The sequence below is a fragment of the Schistocerca cancellata genome, chromosome 2 (genome assembly GCF_023864275.1).
Source record: "Schistocerca cancellata isolate TAMUIC-IGC-003103 chromosome 2, iqSchCanc2.1, whole genome shotgun sequence".
In the NCBI taxonomy this organism is placed as follows: Eukaryota; Metazoa; Arthropoda; class Insecta; order Orthoptera; family Acrididae; genus Schistocerca; species Schistocerca cancellata.
This window is the reverse complement of record NC_064627.1, coordinates 587671093-587686082: the sequence shown is the minus strand read 5'-3', so window position 1 is coordinate 587686082 and position 14990 is coordinate 587671093. Positions and strand designations below refer to the sequence as shown.

General features: G+C 40.7%; 1 protein-coding gene across 5 annotated transcripts in view; it reads left to right on the top strand.

Annotated features, from left to right (window-relative positions):
- LOC126162203 (maestro heat-like repeat-containing protein family member 1) overlaps positions 1-14990 on the top strand; it is a 275479-nt gene that overhangs the window by 241237 nt on the left and 19252 nt on the right. For all 5 annotated transcript variants that reach the window (XR_007535034.1, XM_049918545.1, XM_049918542.1 and 2 more), the window contains exon 29: positions 12534-12696. Coding sequence is in view for 4 of the 5 variants with exons in the window: in XM_049918545.1 (XP_049774502.1) it covers positions 12534-12682 (149 nt within the window). In the remaining variant the exon portion in view is untranslated. The remainder of the gene's footprint in view (positions 1-12533; positions 12697-14990) is intronic.

Below are 14990 nucleotides of genomic sequence, written 5' to 3'. Positions count from 1 at the left end.
CATAAAGAAGTCCTTAACCACATGGTGATCTTCCCTTTGCCATTCATGACAGAAATCTACTACCCTTTGTTAACTTTCTCATTTTTACATTCTCAGATGATAAGATCCAACCCTCTGTTGGCGTCCCATACATTGTTAGTTTTCCAACTTAAGCTTGACATCTCTTGTTCTCTAATGTTGGGTTATGGTATCCAAGAAGTGCATATGGTTTTTGTGTGTTATTTGAGAGAGTAGTTCATATAAAATCATTTAAAACATGCCACCATGGTCTTGTTTCCTTTTTCATTGCTTTGTGACTTGAACTTTCAGCTAGTATTCTACAGTGATGGGGAGCTGCCAGATGGTTGTGGAATTTGGCCTCCCACTGCAACACTGGACCCAGTGGGCCTCCAGCTACTTATTACATTTATAAGCTTACTTTTGTAACCTTTACTTTATCTGTGGTTTTTATGCCTCAACTAAATTTTGAATTGGCTGTGTAGCTGCCCGTGAATAACAAATGGACCCTCTCCGTGGTATTTTCAGTTTTGTGCAGCTTTTTACCTTTGTTTTTTACCTTAAATTTTATTTTAACTGTTTAAACCTCTGTGGGTTGAAAACTAAGCCTGTACCCCATTCGGACTAAGCGGAATGCCAATCAGGTGCAGAAGTTTACCTCCGGCCACAGACTTCATCAGGGGGGAGGTTGGGGAGGGGAGGCAGGGAATCGGAAGGGGTCCTCTGTTAACTTCAGACTGCACACCTCCCCTACCTCCTTACTGTTCGTTTCCTTTTTCATTTTCTTTCCTTCCTTCTGCTTTTAACCTGGACCTTTGCCTCAAATGATGCTGCAAAGATAGACCGTTATTATTATTGGTGTGTTTCTGGATGTGCCAAATTATTGTATCTGTTTTATGCACAATATTTTGATGAGTGGCATCAGTGAGTATGCATAATAGCAAAACTCACAGTCACCTGAAGAAGACTGGTGGGTTGGCCATTGAAATATTATGCATAAGATGGAAAAATGCACATGGATGCACACCGTTAGTCATTTATGCCAAAGTACCCGAGAGATCGTAGTCCATCCTCTTTCTTCTCCTGGATACCTTCAGGCTTTGATTACTGAAGGAAAATATGGACTGGTGACCTCAGTGCTTAGTCATTTTCAACCTTCCCAAAATTTCATTCATACCTACTCTCAAAGCACAGTGCGTTATACTTGAAATATGGAAAAGGTGCCTTTATCAGCCATGGGACTAAGAGTGGAGTGGCCTTATTTATTAGTAACACATTCCTCACCTTAGCTGTCCAACTCCTCACCAGCTTGCAACTAGTACTGGGTGTCATCCATGTGTTGCTGAAAATTACCATATTCACAGCAATTCATGACCATCATGATTCAGATGATGTCCCTAGCTACTCATACTAATAGTGGGTCTTAATCCACAACATATGCTTTGGGTTTCCAACAATAGAAGCCCCAGATGTCGAGTTCTTGAGTCTGTGATTGCCAGCTGGTCGTAGGTTGTGTTCCAAAAATGAACAGCATGGAGACAGAAGTGATGACACTTTCTGCAGGACCTGACCATTGTTTTGCAGGACAATGCTCAAGCATGTACAGTGCAAGCTGTTACTGATTTGTTTGACTGATGAGGCTGCTAAGTGCTATACCACCTACTGCACTCCCCTGACATAAGCCCTCGTGAGTTGAACTCAGTTTCTAAATTGAAGGAAACACTTCACAGCATTCGCTTCAGAACTACTACAAATTTGTCGGGCAATAGACCGTGCCGCTCAAACTGTCAATACAACTGGCACTGCTAAAAGAATCCTACAACTTCCACATCACTGGCAATGGGTTATACACAATGCTAGTGACTACTTTGAAGGTCAGTTAAACTTTGAAACATGTGTCTATTTTGTATGAGCTGTAAATAAATAGTTGCCACTATCAAAGTTCCAACCCTCGTATAATCCACTGTGCTGTTCATGCATCTATAACAGTAGACCTCAAAGCTCCCCGAGAGGCAACCTATCCCCTGGTGGAATGGTCAATGCCACCCTCTAATCAGGAACAAGAGGGCAGCGTCGTGAAGACTGGACCATGGCTTCCTCCAACTTAGAGTTAGGCCTGACGTACCTTATCCTATGTGGTGCTACAAATGGCAGCGTTTTGGTCACACAACTCTGAATTGCAGGGGTTAAGCAACCTGTCAGAAATGTGGAAAGGCAGCCCTTGAAGCTGGGATTGGCTGTCTCCAGCAGTCTGTATTAACTGCTCTGGTAGCCACCCGGTCTGGAGCCGAGACTACCCTGTCTTTGCAGAGGAACAAAAAATTCAGGAACTAAAATTCATCAAGCGGATCCCCTAGGCTGAAGCCAAACAGCAATATCAGGCAATGAAGCCTCCCATCTTTACCACTTCTTATGCGTCCATGGCACAGAAACCTGTTCCTTAGGTTGACGCCTTGATGCAGATGTCATCCTGCGTATGACCATCCACCATCAGCACCTGTACTTGCAAGTGTACATGCCAAGCCAAACAATTAAGGGTAAAGCAATACAAGCAGCCGCCACAGAAAAGACCAGCAACAGTTCCGTAGCGAGTGTCAAGAACACACATGACATGCAGAGTACCTCTCAGCACCCCCTTTTCCCCCTCATCCTTGAAGGGGCCAGGGTTCAGGAAAAGGTTCATGATATTCAGGTCAAAAGCTGTCCTGAGCGCTGTCAGACGTCATTGTTTCATGTCTGACTGACTAGGAGGATATCATGGAGTTAGATCCCTTGGATCCAGGCAGCTCCTCCACTCCCCCTTGCTCTCTGAGTGCTTCGTCTCCACTGTGCAAAGATAGGGGGCTTCGTGTGTCATTATGTGCATACTTGCTAAATGCAGGACAGAGCATTCACTCCAGCACAGCAACTAGGTCATTCTCTGCCATTGATCTCTTGCTTTGCCTTGCATCTCTTTCTCACACTAGACAGTAGTAAGTGGTTGATGACTTCCATGGAAGTGATCACTTTCTGATCTGGATTCACCTGCCAGATAGGGTGGAACCCGAAAAGAAACCACCGCAATGTATGCTCAGTAGAGCCGACTGTACACTTTATAGCCAGTTGGCCCTGTTTGAACATTGTGTGAAGGTTGAGGCACGGGTGGATCATATTACCAAAATGATCCACCCTGCTGCTGCAGCATCCATTCCACAGTCCATGAGACAACAGAAGAGCAACCTGTCTCTTGGCAGAGTGCCGAACGCCACTCTGCAATCAAGACCAGGCATGCATCTCTGTGTAGGTTCAAATGTCTGCCAACTGCAGAGAATCTTGCAGCCTTTCGAATGGTAAGGCCAAAGGGAGATAAGGAAAAGAGATTAGGAAAGGACAGAACACACTTTATTGTCTATAATAAATCATACAATCACCGTTGATCTTTATTTTACAATTGCCATTGCAGACTTTCACCCATAAAAAGAGGTACTCATCAGCATTCAACTTCTTCTTCCTTCTCGTAGTCAAAACAAATGGCATGCTTGGAACAAGAGTACCATAAGGCTGTTTAGCCAACAGTCCTGTAGTCTCAGCAATACTCCATGTCTTCCAAGCCAAAATGTTAGCATCTGGAAATGCTTCAAGGCCACCATAATCTGCTTGATTACCCCATACAACAGCAAGTGTCAGCCAGATACTACCTCTAAACACTGCTTGAACATCACAGGTGAAGTTCAGATGGAGTCCACGAAAAACATTTGGACCTCCAATCAATTGCTGTTTATTAAACTGCCCAGCCAAGTCAATATCAATCGCCTTCAAACTGCGATACACAGGCACACTGCGCCGCCAGCGACGACGGTAACCACGTCGCAGAGGCATTGCTGTGGCACGTTAACACAAGTGAACGTAGCAAGCCAACACCCAGCGAGACACCCAGAGCTATGCGTCCGCACTCCTCGACGTTCACAGAGCGAATGATGCTCTGTGCTGCGGCGCAGCTGGAACCCATTAGCGCTTATCGCAGCCACAACTTCCGGTCGCCACGCGCTCACAGAGCACCTATCGCGCAACCAGAAGTGAATTATTCTGCAACGCGGGCCTAGTTATTCTAGGTGCAACCAAGAGCGGCAAAGCCACCAAAACGAAAAGTGGTTACCACATCTTAAGGACCCGAAACAACGGTCATTTAAGGCTTCAAGAGAGCGAGAATAGGTCTTGGCAACAGTTCCTGAACACCATTTATTATTCCACCAAAAGTTCTGTTGTGTGGGACTGAGAAGGAACTCTCGAAATTATCATCTCCTCCTCCCAGTGGGAAGGGTGTACTGCCTGGGAGTATCCACAACCAGTCCTGCAAACGAATGAGGGAGGCTAGCGCTCCTGGTAATCTGCATCAGTTGAATTATGGTACAGGGCACAAGGAGTCACAAATAAAAATGTATTTTTGGTCATTAAGAGGAAGGAGGGGATGTGTGAAAAAGTGTCCCTCTTCTATATCCATAGAGGCTTGGAAGGACTTGCTGGAAGTCTGAAGTCTATTAAGCAGCTGTGGAATGTTCCCTACTGGTCAAGAATTTCTGGGAGAGGAGACAGGTGCCCCATGGCTCCTGTAATGGGGAACAGCACTTTCCACACCAATCCAAGAGATATTGCTCAGACTACGGTGGCGTATTTTGCCACAGTTACTGCAACAGCCAGTCAGGATGTAGGTTTCCAGCACCATAGAGTGGTTGCTGAGAGTTGTAGTTTGGACTTTCGGTTCACCTCTGATGAAGATTACAGCTGCCCATTTTTCATGTGGGAGCTGGATTCTGTATTGTCTGTGGCTCATGACACATCCCTTGTTCACAACAGGATCCATTTCAGTATGTGCGTCAACTCACAAGACGAAACAAAGATATTCTCCTCACAGTTTTTAATGCCATTTGGGTGTCAGGTTACTTCCTGACTCATGGTGCGAGGCAATTGTAATTGCCCTTTTAAAACGTGGGAAAGACCATACACGCCCAAGTAGTTACCATAGTGTTGCCCCCACTAGCTGCATGGGGAAGACCTTGGAGCAGACGTTCAACCACCACCTTGTCTGGATCTTGGAATCAAGTTGCTTTCAGTGTGGATTCAGGAGGTATTACTCCACTTTTGATAACCTGGCCCTCCTGGAGGCGGCTATACAACAGGCTTTCCTACACTGGCATTACGTTCTAGGTATACTTTTTGACATCGAGAAGGCCTACGATTGTACTTGGAGGCATCTTATCCTGGAGCAGCTTCACAAATGGGGTTTTTATGGTTGTCTTCCCATTTTTATTCAGTTCTTCCTCTCGCCATGATATTTTAGATACCGATTCGGTGATGTCCTGTCTGATCATTTTGAGCAGGAGAACGGTGTCCCTCAAGGCAGTGTTTTAAGTGTGACTGTCTTCGCCATAGCTATTAATAGCATTACTTCCATAGTGAAAAATCCTGTCCAGTGTTCATTGTTTGTGGCTGACTTCTCTGTGTTTTGCTCTTTTTCAAGCCTCATAATGACAACCTGTCATTTGCAACTAACTCTTTGATGTTTGGATCGATGAGTGCAGAAGAGTGGTTTTAAGTTTTCCACCGAGAAGTCTGTGTGTATTCTTTTTAATCATTTTTGTTCCATTTTAAACTTTCCTGAGTTGAGGATGAGGAACACTCTTCTTACATTTAATGACTGAGATGTCTGGGCCTCACTCGTTTGACTCTAAGCTTACGTGGTTACCACATCTTAAGGACCCGAAACAACGGTCATTTAAGGCTTTAAGTATTTTAAAATATCTTAGCCACAGTACATGGAGAGCAGACAGGACATGCCTGCTCCTCTTTTACTGGGCATTTGTGCAATCTCGGCTCAATTATGGGTGCACGGTGTATGGGTCTGCAAGACCCTGTTATTTAAAGATGTTGGACGTGGTGTGCCATGAAGGGATTCAGTTGGCAACTGGGGCATTCAGAACAAGCCCCATACTAAGCCTCTGTGCAGAGGCTGGTGAACTGCCACTTCACGTCAGGCAGCAGCTACTCACGGTGCGTCAGGCATATAAAGCACTGCCCACACCATACACACCTGCCTTCCATACCATTGCTCAGCCACCACTGAACAGGCTTTTTCATAACCGGTAATAGACAATGAGGCCCTATGGGATTCGTGCACAGGATTGCCTTCTAGATATGGGTGTGGCCCATTTTCATGTTTTACATCGTGGTGGGAGCAAATTTCCACCTTGGCTTCTCCAGAGGCCCAGACTTATTTTAGACTTGACAAATATTAAGAAAGGTCATACATCAGATTTTACATTTCAATCTCTGTTCCTTAACATTTTAGATATGCATCACGGTTTCACAATAGTGTACACTGATGGCTCCAAACAAGGGAGTTCCCATGGCTGCTCCAATTCCCTTAGTGCCTTACAATCACTACAGAACCTGTACCCAGTTGAGGAGTTGGTCCAGCTGATATATGACTTACTTTACTTGTTCCAATGGCAGGTTAAGCAGGTATGATTCTGCTGGGTGCCAGGTCATGTAGGGATATGGGGAAATAAACAGGCTGATCAGGCTGCTGAGGAGGCCTGCAGTGGACAAGATATAGCACAATGTCCTATTCCTTTGCAGGCTGTCATTTCTGCACTACACAGTAAGTGCATACAGTTGTGGGATGAGGAATGGCTGGTTGTGACAGTGAATAAGCTGCAGCTGGTGAAGTCAGCAACCCGGCCATGGCATTTCTCCTGCCAGTTGCTCAGGTGGGATGAAGTGACCCTCACACATCTTAGAATTGGGCACTGCCCTCTCAAACATAGCCTTTTACTATGTCGAGAGGATATCCCGTTTTGTGATGCTAGTGGGGTGCACAGCTCTATCCTCCATATTTTAATGAAGTGCATTTTATATCGTGATCCAAGGGCAGAAGCAAATATTGGTGGGGATCGGCCCTGTATTTTAGTTGATGATGAGACAAGTGTGACTAAGTTTGTAAAGTTGTGATGTGTCTGGCCATTGGCCTAAACTTTTAGGCTGGAGGTTTTAGTGTGTTGCAGAGTGGTTGGCTGCTCCTTTTTTTTTATTCTTGTGGTCAGCCAGCCATGTCCATCTGCTATACCGTTTTAGCTCCTTATACCACTTTCTTCCTGTGTCATTAATGTTTTACATCTGACGCAATAGTTCTTTCTGTGGTTCTGTTCGGGTATGCATGTAGTTTTCCAATTTTTGTTAACTGTGTTTTACGTGCTGTTTTATCTTCCTGCTTTGTGTATTTTACTGACACTCGTGTCAACCTGTTTTCACGCAGGTGCTAAAGACCTTACTATCATGCGCCCATACAGACATGTCCATGTCCGTGTTAATTGTTCCCAAGAACTATGCTTAGATTCAGGAAGTAGACCCATTATAATATGTCTTCTAAAATCAGGGTATGATAGTGCCTCCAAAAGCAGTTATTGTAGTGTTGTTCTCACAAGCTGCTTAGAAAATACGTTTGAGCGGATGGAAAACCGCAGTCTAGTCTGCATGAGATTGAGTCCTCCTTGTTTGCTGTTGAATGGTTGCAGGTTGAACATTTACTGCCGCAGTCATTCTTGAACACAAGTGTATCAAAACTGTTCTAAAATGGCTTGCTCAAACTTTTCATATGTTTGACAACTTTGTGCTACATTTACAGCACAAAACAGTGCATCTCCTTGGGTGAATCCTACCACGTAATGTATTTTTTGTGATTTGGTCCAGCTATGTGGCAGAATGTTGCAGAATTCTCTTATAAAAATTACAGGGTGAACCTTTTCTGACATTGTGGAAAATGCCTGAAATTACCAATATTTTAATAAACTTTTATCCAGTGAGTGCGGTAATGACATGTGTAGCAATTAGAGGCGACTTTATTTCGTTAGTCTCTGGCATCATTCGTTCATTATACCCTTTTCATTGACATTGTGAAACTCCCTGGGTGAAAACGTATTTTCTCTTTCATTTGATATGTTCTCCTGTGTGTTTCTGGCATCAGTGATTTTGTTTGAACTAACTCTGCCAGTGGCCAGTTCAGAACAAATTTGGTGTATAGTAGCTTTGATGTCCACATCCACCTTAGTAACAGTTTTATTTTATTTTTGCCCATCAGCTTTTCGAAGTCAGTTACATGGGTTTTGCATGGTCATTCAACTTCTCTATGTCTTTGTCAGTGTGTTTTTGTTCTAGTTTTGTAAACCCTACATCTTCAGATAGTTTTTTTCACTTTGTCAGGAAGTTCATTACAAACTGATTGTGTCTCTGAAACCTTTTGTCTGAATTGTATTTAAGTCTAAGCTAGCTTGTCATATATTGTTTTCAATTTTTTCAGTGATCTCTTCTAACCTAACCATAGTTTACTTGTGTTCATGTAATTGTGAAAATTTTTGATAGAAATCTTTTGATATATCTTGAAAATTTTGATCCAACTTTGCTCAACATATTTGTTAAATTTGATTGAGATCCTGTAACATATTTGCAAACATTTGTTTTAAAATTTCTACCATCTCATTCGTGCTACTTGGCTGATGCAAAGTGAAGTTTGCTGACATTTGGGGTGTTCTTTTGCCTGTAAATGTTTTACAGTTCATGCGACACTGGACTGTCGCAAATTTCAGAACCAGCTGTAATGCCTCTTCTGAATCTAATAGCTGAAACAGCACTCTCTGTTGACCATTGTGTCAGCAGTTCATCTATTGTCTGCACTGAAATGTTTGTCTGTAGTGTTTGTTAAATTTAAATCGTCATTGTTGCTCATGTAGCTGTCATCTTGTTGGTTTGCTATGTCGGTCATTTCATTTTATGTTTCCTGTCCTTGATTACTGAAATTATTTCCATTTATTTTGTTACTTGTTGTAGTTCCATTGTGTGTGTGTGTGTGTGTGTGTGTGTGTGTGTGTGTGTGTGTGTGTGTGTCCGGGGGGGGGGGGTGAGGGAGGGGGGGAGGGAGAGAGAGAGAGAGAGAGAGAGAGAGAGAGAGAGAGAGAGAGTGAGTGTGTGTGTTTAAATTACTGCAAGTTATATTCAGTTTTCATCAATAGTTCTAATATGCTAACTGCACGCAACAAGATGGCTGCTGGCACTGGAGCACATGGGGAATGCAAGGTACCAATTACCAATTATTGTAATCATTAGTGCTCTGTAGCTAGATTCAACAGTAGTAGATCTTTGCTTTCCTTCCTTTTAACAGTTTCAAAATTGTTGGAGAACCACTTGTCCAGAAGTTGATAGGCTAATAAGGAATTATGGTTTTGCCATGTAATTTGTGGTCAAGGGACAGTATCCATTTTGTTGCATGCAGTTAGCATATTAGAACTTTTTATGTAAACTGAATAAAACTTACAATAATTTCATTTATATTTAATGTAAATATATTCAACTAAACCGAACTAAAAATAGTAATGAAATGAATGGTAAGAATTTTAGAAACCAAGAACAAGAAACAATTAGCATGAATGAACAAACTGAAAAGACTGATGCTGCAAACCAACAAGATGACAGCTACATGAACAATAATGACGATTTAAATTTAACAAAAACTACAGGCGAAAACATTTTAGCGTCTTCCACTGACGTGCTCATTTGCATATTTATGTAAATTTTCTTTTCAATTTTTCATTTTGTATTTCCTTTTATTGTTGCTTTGCGGATTTCATTCTGGGCTTTTGTTATTATTTTCTTGCCGATCTGGTATCAGGCAAGAAAGAAAATGTATGCCATCATTATGCAAACAATGAATTTCTTTACAATAGTATGAACAATAATACTTACAACACCCAACAGGTACAGTCCCTGTAAAGTTGCTAATCTAATGAACAAAAAGTATGTTATTATATTGTTTTAAGGTGTTCCTCATAGAAACTGAAAGAGACATAGGTAAAAATTTTACAATCTTTTGCACAAACAGTGTCAGCATTTATATATTGCCTTTTCTGGATAAATGTTGGACCAGTGGGTTTGAAATAGTGAAGATCAGCTTTTACCTCGGCAGTTCATTGTATTTCAGTTCTTGAGTTAATTGTGGTCTGCTCCATCCTACATGTTCTGTATTGTTTCTGTGTAGTCTGGCTTCAGTGGTGAGACGTGATTTTGTGTACAGTCATGCAGAAACCTTTTTTCATCAGGAATTCTTCTTTCATAGTACCACAGAGAAATAAGTAAAAAAAAAGTTTCATATTTACAACATTGGCAACTATATTTTCCACGTAAGCATTTTTATTACAGAACACTGTTATGTCTGCTCTGTGCAAACATCTCTTTCAACATCTCGTCACAGACAGAAGAAGCTGTATATAAAAAAACTGAGTGACGTGCACTTTCATTTGCTATTTCACAGATCGTATTTTCTAGGAATTTACTGTAAGCTGTTACAAGATAAATAAAGCTTATCGTCAAAACAAAATGGAAAAATAGGACTACTTATTCTTTCACTATGTTTAGATACATTACAAATCCATCAGTAAGTTATTTATACAAATAGAAACTGCACTGAGCTAAGGGAACAAACACTAGTTACGGAATTTGGAACAAGAAGTAAACAAAGAAAATACAGTGGCATTCTGTGTCATTTATTATTTAAGTTACAAGTAATTTATTTGTAAATAAATCTTTCTGAATGATCTACTTATTATATAATTATCTGGATAGAAATTTATTTGAATGATGCCCATCTCTGCTTACCACTACACCTTTGTGAATTTTTCCTCTTTCCATCCATTATATTTGATAATATTGTCCGTCCCTGATAGCTGAGTGGTCAGTGCGATGGACTTTCATACCTAACAGCCTGGGTTCAATTCCCGGCGGGTCAAACATTTTCTCCGCTCAGGGACGGGGTGTTGTGTTCTCCTTATCATCATCATTTCATCCCTGTTGACATGCAAGTGGCGTCAACTCGAAAGACTTGCACCAGGCGACCGATCTACGCGACGGGAGGCCCTAGCCTCACGGCATTTCCATTTTCCATTTGATAATATTAACTGTAACAAGTCCTACTAGTCAATTTTCTTGGATTGTATACAGAAGCTTACAGTGTAGAGGGGTTGAAGCTGGGTTATAAGTTGTTGTCATGCTTTTAAACGTAAGCCTCCTCCCCCCAATTTTCTTTATACATGAGCATACACAGTCACTGTGGCAATACTTTAATACTTGTGAATCTCAGGTAACATCATACACATTCTCCATAGAAAATTGACGTGTAAAAAGAAATTCTAATTCTATATTGTAGTGGTACATGTTTGCTATAAAGCATGGTGACTTGTCTCGCTTTCTTTCAGTAGACCGATGAAAGATGTACGTATGAAAAATATGACTTTTATTAGTAGTAGAGTACAGAGCACCTGTTATGCCTGGGTTTGTTGGCATTTATGTGCACATATGACAAATAAAAATGCAGGCACAGTGCAGAAAGTGATGACGAGTGTGTAATTGACTGGCCATTGAGGGGTACTTGCACTTAGCAGTCATCCTTTGGGGGTGCTGTGGACCCCAAAGAAGAAAGGGACATGACAACGGTGGTCAAGCTGTAAAAAAACATGAATGCTGTTATATAGTGTATATGCCGTGCTATCTCGATTTAAATACTAAGTTACGGTTTTGGTGAAGCATTGACACATCATGTATGAACAAATTGACTGAAAAGCTTTCTTAATTATCAGTTGTTGTGATTTGATAACTTATTTGAAAATATAATAATTATGGAAACAGTGATTTATGATTTTGTAGTGACTTATTTAAATGTAGAAGCTCTCTTATAGCCCTCATCTCACAATCAGAAACGAAGTCCACGATTAAATACATGGCACTGCATAGCAGGACCACAGCATCAAGAGAAAACAAGATGGCAAACAGGAATTTCGGAAGAGAAGGTAACTGTTATTACATGGGAATGAGTAAAGGCTTGGCATTTTGCAGTATATTCATCATTTAAAATCAACCCACAACAAGAAAAATTACCTCAATGTGCATTCCAATGCGTGCTGAATCCATTAGTGCCACTATGTTGTCATTAAACTGCATAAAGTATTTTTCCTTAGTCATATGGCTGGGCCACTCACCTGGTGCCCAGTACTGAGTGAATGCACACCACGTGATACCGATTGAGCAAACTGCCATTCACATGCTTTTCTAATGCGTGTGAAGTGAGTGATGGGTAGTGAGCACCACTTATGCCAGTTCTGCCATGTGGATGCAGTGCTGTACCTGCTGTGCCCATCGGCTCAACACTGAATACCGTGACAGAATGAAATGAGCTACAATGTTAGAATAAATTTTATAACTTTATTATTGTGAGGATGGTGGCTTATTCATTTGTTTTGTCGATAACGGCTTTGTGTACACGTATAAGAAGAGAGTATCTTCAAAGTAAGAAAAACACTCGTCCAAAAGTTTACTCATATATACATTAAGTTCTATTAGAAGCACTGAAAATATATACAGTACTTCTACTGTAACTTAATGCAAGCATGTCTGCCTACACTTTCATTTAAAAACAAGTGTTTATGTTCTTTCTTTTCCACATCTCTCTCTGGTTACAGGGCTACTTAGTGGAAATCTACCATTAGACTTGAACAACAGCATACCACTAGATACTGTGTGTTCACGTCTTCTGCAGTCACTGAAAGATGAAAATCAGGAAGTGCGAGCAAAAGCAGCGGAAGCCCTCAGCTCACTCTTCATTTCGTGAGATCTGGAAATCAGGTAATAATTACAATATCATAGTTATTTGCTTGTATATTAAGTATAAAATTTCAGTATTTCTGTCCTTGGATATTACTCGTTACTGCCAAAATATTGCAGATTTTGAGGATTCATTTCTTTCTTTTTAACTGTGGAATCAGTCCAATGTTATTTGTATATACGCAAGAAACATGAAAGATAGAAATGTCTGGTAACCTACATTCAAAACGTCTAGATAAAGCAGTAGGAAAATCTGCAAAGCATTTTGTCACTGGCACGCTGAGAGTTTAGAAAGTTGTAGTCTGTTGCTATCTAGTCATTTCATTTACTCTTATGTGACAATGGAGTGCAAGTAATAACAGAATTGCACCTTCATCAGGTCGTAAATATGTTCAGTGTACATTTTTCACGAAATTCTCAGCAACTGTAGGTAGCCTACTTTTTATACAAGTGTCATATCTAAAAGATCCAAAAACTTTTCTACATTTTAATAAAATGAAATTTATTCACCAACTGTGAATTCTTTGGCATCAGCTGTATTAAGTATAGAAATATTGCATATTGGTGAAACATGAAAATTTGTGCTGGACAGGGACACGTTCCCAGGTTTCCCACTTATCATGAGTGGTCGCCTTAACCATTTCAGCTATCCAGGCACACGTCCCAGACCAATCCAAATATCTGTATTCCACAGTATCTATGCTCCTATTGCCCGTGACATTACTTTGATTCCCACAGTAGGGTTGATGAGACAAATGTGTTCCATGTCGAATTATCATAGTTGTTTTGCCCGATTAGGCTTGCTGTACTTATTTTACAGTGTCTGTTCCTTCAGAAAAGCCTGCATTTATTAATTTTTTAGGACAGCCTCAAGTTGAACTCATTATGACCAGTTTGTCTCTTTAATTTGGCAAGAACATCACCAGAAACTCTGCATTGTAGAGTATGAAATTCAGTTGTTGGCTTATTACTATACTTCATACTGTAAATTCCAGAGTTTCTGGTGGTGCTCTTGTTAAATTAAAGAGTGAAACTGATCATACTATGTGCATCTTGGGGCTGTCCTGAAAAACTTAATTTCAACAGTCCCTGTTTCCCTTTCAGGCAATGCCCACTCTCGCTTCAATTTATGGTTGTCACCTTGTGAAAAACTACCAGCTGATTCAATGCCTTCAGCTTGAATTTCAGTGAAAATAAGTCACCAATTGGAAACTCTTTGGATAAAAACAAGCTTTAAAGAAGCTGAGAAGAAAATATGCCAGGATCATGAATCATTTCCAGTCTTTCTTAAGCACTTGTAATATCTACAAAGCAATGCTGAAATTGAAGACATGAGCCATAACAAAATTTTTCAGGCTCATATCAGTACTATTTGCCATGATAGACAATGTTAAAAAAGAAAGTAGATGGCTAGCCAATAACAAAAATTGAAACCAGTAAAGACCAGTCAATGGACTATACTACTTGTAGCTATACCACAGCCAAGTGGAACAGTAAGGATCTGTGGAGACTTCAAAATTATTGTAGATCCATAGCTGGAAATAAATCAGTATCTGAGGCCAGAAGAGCTCTTAAAAAAAAAATCAGGAATGGTAAATGTTTCACAAAAATAAATTTGTTAGATGCATACCTCTAGTTAGAACTGAATGAAGAATCCAAGATGATGTCTGTTGTCAATACTACACATGAACTGTTCAAATATCAGAGACTGACGTTTGGCATATCAAGTGCTCCTACAATACCCCTACAGTTTGTGTAACAAATTAAAAGTTCCATGCCTGGATGTTCCTATTGCTTGGATGAGATGTCACAAGCACAAATGTGGATGAGCACATAAAGAATTTGAATGTGGTTTCACACAACTGACAGAAAATGGCCTCAGTTGCAATAGGAAGAAAAGTGAAAGCTCTAAAGACAAGGTGAAATACCTGGGCTACATCAGTGATGTAGTGGAATACAACCATCACTAGTGGTGTGTAAGCAAAAACAGCAGACATGTCCAAAGAACACCCAGGAACTAGAATCTTTCATTGGCAGAAGATGCAACTACGGTAAAATCATCAAAGGATTTGCTGAAATCACTGGACCACTGACTTGTATTTTTAAAAAAATCAACCGTTTGAATGGGCCAAACAAGAAGAAACAGTGTCTTTCACTGTTGAGAAGGAAATTACCAAGGAAACAAAACTGGTGCAACTCAAATTGCGTTATTAACTGCAGGTACTGCTGAATATGGAATCATAGCAGTATTATCTCACAAATGTTAGGATGGATCATAAAAATCCTTTACCTTTGCTTCGAAGATTTTAAATTAA